The following is a 10,229-nucleotide window of genomic DNA, read 5'->3' on the forward strand; positions in this document are numbered from 1 at the left end:
TTTTTCTTCTACCTTTGAGACATTTTCTTGTTCTGAATGCCCCAACAATTAGGTAGGGAAGTTTCTTTTTCTTTCTTTTTTAAAAATATATTTTTATTGATTTCAGAGAGGAAGGGAAAGGGGAAAGAGATGGAAACATCAATGGTAAGAGAGAATCATTGATTGGCTGCCTCCTATACCCCCCTACTGGGAATCAAGCCCACAACCTGGGCCCTTGATCGGAATCTAACCTGGAACCCTTCAGTCCGCATGCCAACGCTCTATTCACTGAGCCAAACTGGCTGGGGCAGGTAGGGAAGTTTCTTATTTGGGGGCTCTTATGTGTGTCCCTTGCTGTACCTGTGAAACTATGGTCGTTATCATGAGCATCAGCAGACATGTATTTAGTAGGCTAGGGTGCCAAGGAGGTTTTCTGGAGTCTTTGCCTTCTTTCAAGCAATGTTGACTCTTTGTGACAAGCAGATGCTGAGCCTTTGTTGCACATTTTAAAAGCCGCATCTCTGTAGCGACCTAAGACATCACCAAGAAACAGTCTGTAAAACCTGTTATCCAGCCATGTTTTTGTTCAGCTTCTTTGACCAGAACACCCAAACCTAACAGAATAGTTATTGCACATAAGTGATGAGAAGGAAATAGTCTATTTACTTTAAAACTCTGGAGAGAGAAAAAAAATCTCTCCCCTACAGAGTCTAGAAATCTGGATGAGAGAACATAAGGGACGTGACTAGGGAAAATGTAAACTAGTACATCTGGGAAATAAAGGAAACAACCAGAAACCCAGATATTTAGTGAGAAGGAGAAACCAGGACAACAGCCAAACAGATCTAGAGGGAGAAATGGAAGCTGGCTGACATCAAGAGCAGCAAAAGGGGAAGAAAGCAAAATTAGAGTTTTAAGGGCTCTGTTCTCTTTATATCTGGAAGCAGAAAGCATCGTCCCTCAGGCTAAGCCCTAAGCCTTTCAGCCCTAGGTACCCCTGGGTCAAAAAGAGAGCATTTCTGAGTGGATAGAAGTAACTCAGGCATGATGTGGCAGAGACTGGAGAAGGAAGCAGAAAGCCTGGTTTTCAGTCCAGCCTGGACTTTGAAGCTATGTGACCTGGGGCAAGTCCCTGCTCCCAGGGCTTCACCTTTTGGCCTGTAATTAATGACACTCATCAATAATATTTGTGGAACATTTACTATTTGTCAGGCACTATGCTAAATCCTGAATGTATTTTTTGTTTATTCCTCCCAACTACACTATTATTACCTCCATTAAAAAATTCTTGTGTGTGGTAAAATACTATATTCATTAAACACTAATGCCCCCTTTCCCTCTTTTTCCCTCCCCCTGCGCAAACCCCCCCCCCCCCTTCCCTGGCAACCACTATTCTACTCTCAGTCTCTATGAATTTACCAATTCCAGGTACCTCATATAATGGAAGCATATAATATTTGTCCTTTTGTGTCTGGTCTAATTCATTTAACATGTTTTCAAGGCTCAACCATTTTGTAGCATGTGTCAGAATTTCATTCCTTTTTATGGCTGTACCTCCATCTTAAAGAAGAGAACCCCAAGCCTGAGATAGATTAAGAACATTTCCCAAGGTCACAAACATTACAAAGTGCTGGAACTGAGACTTTAACTCAGGTCTGTTAGATTCTGAGCTGGGACTCTCAATGACTGAGTTCAAAGAAGGGGTCAGATCTCTCAATTCCCTTTCAGCTCCCAAGTGCTATGAATTCTGAGTCTTTTGATGTCAGAAAAATATCCATTTAAAATACTTTTTTATGTTTGACCTAAGATATTCCTATTCTGGAAACAAACATATTTTTCTCACTTCGCACCAGATATACAAAGCATTGTGCTTGCATAATTATCCACCGTGTTGCACAGGCCCTGGGTGCGTTAGTAGGTGTGGGTGACAAAGGATTATCTGTGTATATTTAGGAGAGAAGAGTGAGGAAGAGAAGATGGGACATTATGCCTTAGAAATAGTCTATAGCAGCAGTTACAGAATCACTTCATAATTATGGACCCTGCTAATTAGTGTTGGTCCAATGTTTATAGTAAGTAGGCAGGTGTTTTGTTTCCTTAATGGCTGGAAAATTCTCAAACTCTTTGTAGAACAAAGCCTTTCATCTTACAATTAGAAATGTGGTTCAAGAGGCACATTGGGAAAGGCAATACGGTGGCTAAATTCAGTCAGGTTTAAATCATCAAGTTTTCTTCACGGAAGTAGAATGCATGATAACTAACGTCTGGCTGTGGGCAGAATAGAGAGGGTGCCTGTCAGGAAGATTTAGCAGTGAGCAGCTCATTTTGCCTATGTCCACATTTTGGCCAGATTGGGCACAGATAAGATTTGTGAGGAGCAAAGTAGAAGGGTTGATGGGAAGGGCAGTACTCTGATAGGTACTGTGGTTCTCATCCTTGTGTGGACAGTAAAATCACCTGAGGAACTTTGCAAACATATTGATGCCTGGATTCCACCCTCAAGGATTCTGAATTGCTTGGTCTGAGGTGTGGCCTGACCATCGGGATTCTTAAGAGCTCTCCCAGTAATTCTAATAGGCAGCAAAGTTTGAGAACCACGTTCAACAAACCACCTTGCTGCACATTACCCACCTGTTTTCCTCTTTGTTCTCCCCTGCCTTTCTCTCCCTAGCCTAAAGCAGCCGTTGGATGGCCCACCTGGTTTAGAGAGTCACCTGGTTTTCCCTTTTCCTCATCATTTAAGCTCTTTATAAATTTAAACAACCATGTCCAGGTCTTAGGCCTTCATCCATCCCAGATTTTGCATGTGACCCAGAATAGCTTACCTCACCTTATCTGCTATCTACTACACCATTACCAGCTTAGTTTATTCCAGCCAGTGTTTATGACTTCATTTGTGTCTGCCTAAAAATCATGCCCCCCTTTTCAAGACAGGCAGTGAGTGCAAAGTGCTGAGAAGTAGAGGGTTCCTCTTACAGGTGGCTGTTGATCTGTCACCTTTCACCAGGGACTAAATTTACCTTAAAGAAGAGTGCAGGTCAAATTACGCATCAGAAAGCAAGTTTCATTAAACCCAAGAAAGGGGACAGTGTTTCCCAGGAGAAGATGAAAAGAAAAGGATTTCTTTTCTTGTAGGAAGACTTGACAAAACAGCAACTTGATATCAAATGTTCAATGCTAATTAACAAATGCTCAGTAGAAAGCTTCCATCTGATTCCCTGCCCTTCCCGAGGCTAGAGAGCAAATGGCAGGTAGGTGCCACACAGGGCCCTTTCTTTAGCATTAGGGAAGCCACACAATGTTGATGTGCTTCAGAAAGCACTGGACAGGAGTCAAAATTCTGAATGCTTCCTTCACTGATTTACTGTGTGGACTTGGAAAAGTCACTTAATCCCTCCAAGCTTAAATGTCCTGATGTGTAAAAGTAACATTGCACTAACCTGTGACTTGCCAAATTGCAACAGACCCTCCCATTTCCTCATTGTAAGGGTCAGCCCTGGAAGCACTTAGCTCATCTGTTACAGAGCCATCATTTACTATGTTATGATTCTTATGAATTATCTGAAGTTTCAAGACATAACTCAGTAAAATGTTTTCAGTGAAAAAAGATAGCAAAATTTCACCCCGTCGGTGTGGCCCAGTGATTGGGTTGATTGTCTACTGATGAATCAGGAGGTCATGGTTCCATTCCCTGTTGTGGCACATGCCCAGGTTGTGGGCTCGATCCCCAGTGGGGGGAGTGCAGGAGGCAGCCAATCAATGATGCTCTCGTCATTGACGTTTCTATCTCTCTCTCCTCTCTGAAGTCAATAAAAATATATTAAAAAATAAAAGATAGCAAAATTTTGTTCAAAGGTTAAATGATGTTACTACTATTAGGTTGTTTCAGCTCCTTCCAAAAAAGATTCCCTACCCTTGACATATGCCAATGATATTAGCCAACATTTTATTTCAGAAATTACTAAGATTAATAAGAAAAATGTCAAATTTTAATATACACAAATTTTAGTGTATTTCAGTTTATTTTGTTTTGCCACTGACAATGTAAATTCTCTAATCCATAATATCTGGCACTCCCCCGAAAATTTAAAGTTCCATATGTACATACTAAGAGCTTCTCAAGTTTTTGTCCCCACAATACTTCTCTGAGGAAGATAGCACAGCTACAATATTCCCACTTTTCAGAAAGGGAAATAGTGGCATAGTGTGGTATGACTGACCACCGTGCCTCAACTTACCAGTCAGGCAAGAATAGAACTGGGACTAGAACAACATGGGTTTACTGTTGCTCAGGCAAACCACAAAACTAAGAACTTGTGGTCACCTCCTGTTAGTGAGATAAATTCTTTTAGGAAGTGGGAAATCCATTTCAAGGTAGGAAGAGAATGAAGAGTACCCGATCTGGGAGGCATCTTATCCCTGCATACCTCTCTCAGAATAGGAGGCTAGGAGGCCTGTTGCCCCGAGCAATTTCTAGGCATTCAAACCAGGTTGAAGCTGAAAGGGGCTTTAAATCCAGAGGCTGCCAGGCAGCCCCAGCTGCATTTTTCCCATTGTTTCAGGACGAGCTCCCCTCCCCCAAAGTTAGAGCTAGGTGGGCCAGCATCTCCCCAAGCCCTCCCGTCCTTAATAGTGGCAGTGTGTTGCAAGAGGACAATGAAGGAAGAGCAGAGAAGATGGCTCATTTAGGAGATGGCTCCTTAAATAAGCATGAGCTTTGTAATTTACGTGTGGAGCAGCTGATCTGTGGAGTAACTTGCACTCAGCTATTATTCCGGAGGAGGCGGGGCAGGGTGGTTGGAAAAGAGGAGTCCTGAAATACCTTTCTTGGAAATTCTACCTTGCAGCCTCCCACCCTGAGAAACTTCTTTTGTGGAGGGAGGTGAGGGAGGGTGGTAATTGAGGTGAGGAAGACAGGATCAACCTTGGGGTGTTTTGGGGGGTGTGTTGATGGATGAATGTTTTGGGTTCCCCCTGCGCTCTGGCTCCTGGGCCTCCTCTGAGGCGATCAGACCACCCTCTCTGGAGTCTACGATTTCCAGGCTCAGCGGATCTTTTATGCAAAGAAAAACAGGAGAAGCCTATCGCTTTGCTCTGTTGAACAGGGTTGTGTTTCCCACTGTGCCCCCTTGAGCTTGCTGGGGGGAGGGGACAGGCCTGGGCAAAGGCATCTGGGGATGGGGTGAGCTGGCAGAGGGCAAGGAAAGGTGAACCCCCACCGTGACCCACAGCACCTGTCACTGAGCCTCCGGAAACCCTCCTAAGCTCCAGGTTCCCGCCCCCGCACACCCACCTCCGCCCCAGCTCGCTCCTCTTCCAGCTCCCGCCGCCCTCCCCAGCAGTTCCCCCTCACTAACTCTCCTCGCCAGCAGCCCCACCCCCATCTCCCCTCTCCCAGCTTTCTGGCTTCTGCTCCTCCCACCTCCGCACCGCCCCGCTCCCCTCCCCCTCCTCCCTGCCCCCGCCGCCGCCTCCGATCTCCATCTCTGCAGTCTGGGCCGCTGGGTGCAGAGGCTGCCGCAGCCCCAGTGGCCACCGCCACCTCCCCCAATCCCCATCCCCATTGTCTCCCACTCCACCCAGCCCTCCACCTCCCCCACAACCATGGCGCACGAAGCCGGGAGAAGCTCCCTTCTCAGGGGGCCCTGCGGGGAGCCGGCGGAGCCCGGAGGTGCGGTAGGGTCCGGACTGGGCACGGGTGGGGGCGGAGGGGACACGTGGGGGGGAGGGGAGGACTTTCGGTGGACGGGATCAAATGCACGTTTATCTGCATAGACGCTCGTCCGTGTCCCACACCTATTCCATGGGCCCGCTGGCGGCCCGGGGTTGGTGGTGGTGGGTGGGGGGGACCCGGCAGGGCACTAGCTTGCGTGTTCCCCCACCCCACCCCCTGCTGGGGTTCTCGCGTCCAGGAGGGTCAGGACTGAGCTCTAGCCTTCTGCCTGGCCTGATGGTGAGCTCATCTCCCCTCCCCCAACCAGCAGTTACTGGGCTCGTAGTTAATTAGAACCTCCGGATAGCCATTCCGACCGCACCACCCACGCTTTCTCCTCTTCTTCCCAGGTGATGCTAGCGAGGAGGACCACCCCCAAGTCTGTGCCAAGTGCTGCGCACAATTCACTAACCCGACTGAATTCCTCGCTCACCAGAATGCATGTTCTACTGAACCCCCTGTAATGGTGATCATCGGAGGCCAGGAGAACCCCAACAACTCTTCTGAACCCCGGCCTGAGGGCCACAATAGTCCCCAGGTCATGGAGGTGGAGCACAGCAACCCCCCGGATCCTGGGTCCTCTGTGCCCACAGATCCCACCTGGGGGGCAGAGAGGAGAGGAGAGGAGTCTGCAGGGCATTTCCTAGTCGCTGGCACAGGTACAGCAGCCGGGGGAGGAGGAGGCCTGATCCTGGCCAGTCCCAAGCTGGGAGCAACCCCATTACCTCCAGAGTCCACCCCTGTGCCACCTCCTCCACCTCCACCGCCCCCACCGCAGCCCCCAGGCGTGGGCAGTGGCCACTTGAACATCCCTCTGATCCTGGAGGAGCTGCGAGTGCTGCAGCAGCGCCAGATCCACCAGATGCAGATGACCGAGCAGATCTGCAGGCAGGTACTCCTGCTCGGCTCCCTAGGCCAGACGGTGGGCGCCCCTGGCAGTCCCTCAGAGTTACCTGGGACAGGGACTGCCACCTCCACCAAGCCCCTGCTTCCACTCTTCAGCCCCATCAAGCCTGTCCAAACTAGCAAGACACTGGCATCTTCCTCCTCCACCTCCTCCTCCTCAGGGGCAGAAACGCCCAAACAGGCTTTCTTCCACCTTTACCATCCGCTGGGGTCACAGCACCCTTTTTCTGCTGGAGGGGTTGGGCGAAGCCACAAACCCCCACCTGCCCCCTCCCCAGCCCTGCCAGGCAGCACAGATCAGCTGATTGCCTCGCCTCATCTGGCATTCCCAGGCACCACGGGATTACTGGCAGCACAGTGTCTTGGGGCAGCCCGAGGCCTGGAGGCCACCGCCTCCCCAGGGCTCCTGAAGCCAAAGAACGGAAGTGGTGAGCTGGGCTATGGGGAAGTGATGGGTCCCTTGGAGAAGCCTGGTGGACGGCACAAATGCCGCTTTTGTGCCAAAGTATTTGGCAGTGACAGCGCCCTGCAGATCCACCTGCGCTCACACACAGGTGAGAGGCCCTATAAGTGTAATGTCTGTGGCAACCGCTTTACCACCCGGGGCAACCTCAAAGTGCATTTTCACCGGCATCGTGAGAAGTACCCGCACGTGCAGATGAACCCTCACCCAGTGCCAGAGCACCTAGACTACGTCATCACCAGCAGCGGCCTGCCCTACGGTATGTCTGTGCCACCAGAGAAGGCTGAGGAGGAGGCAGCCCTGCCAGGTGGAGGTGTGGAACGCAAGCCTCTGGTGGCCTCTACCACAGCACTCAGTGCCACGGAGAGCCTGACGCTGCTCTCCACCGGAGCAGGCACAGCTGCGGCTCCTGCACTCCCCGCTTTCAATAAGTTTGTGCTCATGAAAGCGGTAGAGCCAAAGAGTAAAGCTGATGAGAATACTCCTCCAGGGACTGAGGCCTCCGCCATTGCAGGGGTGACAGAAAGTGGCACAGCAACTCGCATGCAGCTAAGTAAGTTGGTGACTTCACTTCCCAGCTGGGCACTGCTTACCAACCACTTTAAGTCCACGGGGAGCTTCCCCTTCCCCTATGTGCTCGAGCCCTTGGGGGCCTCACCCTCTGAGACATCGAAGCTGCAGCAACTGGTAGAAAAGATTGACCGACAGGGAGCCGTAGCAGTGGCCTCCACCGCCTCAGGAGCCGCCACCACCTCTGCCCCTGCAGCTTCATCTTCAGCTTCATCCGGACCTAACCAGTGCGTCATCTGCCTCCGGGTGCTGAGCTGTCCTCGAGCACTGCGCCTGCATTATGGTCAACATGGAGGTGAGCGGCCCTTCAAATGCAAAGTGTGTGGCAGAGCTTTTTCCACCCGGGGCAATCTGCGTGCACATTTCGTGGGCCACAAGGCCAGCCCAGCTGCTCGGGCCCAGAATTCCTGCCCCATCTGCCAGAAGAAGTTCACCAATGCAGTTTCTCTGCAGCAGCATGTTCGGATGCACCTGGGGGGCCAAATCCCCAATGGTAGCAACCCGCTCCCTGAAGGTGGGGGAGCTGCCCAAGAGAATGGCTCTGAGCAATCTACAGTCTCTGGGGCAGGGAGCTTCCCCCAGCAACCATCTCAGCAACCATCCCCAGAAGAGGAGTTGTCTGAAGAGGAGGAAGAGGACGAGGAAGAGGAGGAAGATGTGACTGATGAAGATTCTCTGGCAGGAAGAGGCTCAGAGAGTGGAGGTGAGAAAGCGATATCAGTGCGAGGTGATTCTGAAGAGGCATCTGGAGCAGAGGAGGAAGTGGGCATGGTGGTGGCAGCAGCCACAGCTGGGAAGGAGATGGACAGCAGTGAGAAAGCAATTCAACCTCCTTCGCTGCCACCGCCACCACCATCAGACAGCCTGGATCAAACACAGCCGAGGGAGCAGGGAGGCAGTGAGGTTGCAGAAGTCACCGAAGAGGGGGGCAAACCAGAGAGGAGCTCAAGCCCGAAGGCAGCACTCGCTCTCGAAGGGGAAGGCAGTAGCACCACCTTGGTGGAGGAGCTGAGCATGCAGGAAGTGATGAGAAAGGAGCCAGGAGAGAGCAGCAGCAGAAAGGCCTGTGAGGTGTGTGGCCAGACCTTTCCCACCCAGGCAGCCCTGGAGGAGCATCAGAAGACCCACCCCAAGGAGGGGCCACTCCTCACTTGTATTTTCTGCAGACAGGGCTTTCTCGAGCGGGCTACCCTCAAGAAGCATATGCTGCTGGCTCACCACCAGGTACAGCCCTTTGCCCCTCATGGCCCTCAGAATATTGCTGCTCTTTCCTTGGTCCCAGGCTGTTCTCCCTCCATCACTTCCCCAGGGCTCTCCCCCTTTCCCAGAAAAGATGACCCTACGATCCCATGAGCCTTTTTTTTTTTTTTTTTGTACCTGCTACCCTTTGACCTAGTTTGCAGAAACTGAGAGCTCTGTAGAAGGACCTCTAAGATTTAAGAGGCTTCATTTGTCTTTTTCTCTAATTTCTTACATAGTATGTCCCAAGTGGTTTTTCTCTAGTCCCCCAGCTTGGAAATCATGCTCACAGGAGGATGACCCCCCCTGAGGAATTTTTCTTCTCCATTCATTGTACCTGAGGGAAATAGATTCTCTACAGCTTTCACATTCCCAAGGGAAACCCTTCCCAGCTTCCCTGGGGTGACCCTTCTCCCCTCCCCTCTCTTCCACTCCCTTTCCCTTTGGCAGGTGCACCTGAGCACCCACATTTGGAATTGCAGCCCAGCCCAAAGGGACCAGCAGCTGTCCCTGAAGGGCTCAGTGCCACTCCTCTCTGGTGACCAGGTCAACCTGCAGGGCTTCTTCTCCCAAGACATTCCTGCCCAGCTGGTAAGGGTGGGCCTCCTGTCTTTCTGGAACTAGAACATGGCTTTCCTGTCCAGTGACCTGCCCACCCAAGCCTGGGAGTTCCAAATCCACTTCCACTACCACTACCACTTCGGCACCACCAGTGCTATTTGGTCCAAGAGCTGTGGCTGGGGACATGCCTCCAGCAACAGGATTCAGAGAGGCTAAAGAGAAAAGAGCCCTCCTCTTCTTATTTCAGCCTCCTGCATCCAAGGCAGTGCCTGAACAGCTTATCATAGAAGAGAAGTAGCAAACTGCATTCCTTCCCCCTGCTCCAAAAGGTGCTAGCAATGAAGGTGCAGCAATATCTGTATCTGTGGCTCAGCCCTAGAGGGTAGGGAGAAATAAAGGGCATACTCTTGCCAGTAAGCTCCTTGATAATCTCATTAAGGCAAAGGTCAATATGCCAAGACATCTCCAGCTTCCCGTATTCCTTCATCATTGCCTCTCCAAGTTAGGAAACAAGTGAATTTCTTGCCAAGATGTCTCCCCTGGAATATTTTAGGAAATGTGAAGTTAGTTCATATCTTTAATAAGCACTGTTGATGAGGATAGTTGAAGAAGTAATGGGGAGTTGAGGAGTATTGCTCACTACAGGGCTTTATAGTGGGAACCTGTGTGATTAAGAAAGGGACATGATATAAGGGAGTGGATCTCGAATTCTTGATTGGATGGATCTCATGAATGTTCTTTTGGACTAATAGTGACTTAGTGTGCAGCAGTGCACCACGGATCATGGGAGAGTTCCTA

The 10,229-nt window shown here is 50.5% G+C and overlaps 1 protein-coding gene across 2 annotated transcripts; it reads left to right on the top strand.

Moving 5' to 3' along the window:
- Positions 1-5,495: 5,495 nt before the first annotated feature.
- SALL2 (spalt like transcription factor 2) lies at positions 5,496-9,658 on the top strand. 2 transcript variants are annotated; one of them, XM_036356260.1, is made up of 3 exons: positions 5,496-5,650; positions 6,043-8,855; positions 9,321-9,658. In XM_036356260.1, exons 1-3 carry the CDS (start codon positions 5,584-5,586, stop codon positions 9,492-9,494), a joined length of 3,054 nt encoding a protein of 1,017 aa, XP_036212153.1. In that variant the 5' UTR covers positions 5,496-5,583; the 3' UTR covers positions 9,495-9,658. The 2 variants fall into 2 exon arrangements, with proteins under 2 accessions (XP_036212153.1, XP_036212160.1); XM_036356267.1 differs by having other exon boundaries at positions 6,043-9,438.
- Positions 9,659-10,229: the final 571 nt, after the last annotated feature.

The sequence above is a fragment of the Myotis myotis genome, unplaced genomic scaffold (genome assembly GCF_014108235.1).
Source record: "Myotis myotis isolate mMyoMyo1 unplaced genomic scaffold, mMyoMyo1.p scaffold_m19_p_1, whole genome shotgun sequence".
NCBI lineage: Eukaryota > Metazoa > Chordata > Mammalia > Chiroptera > Vespertilionidae > Myotis > Myotis myotis.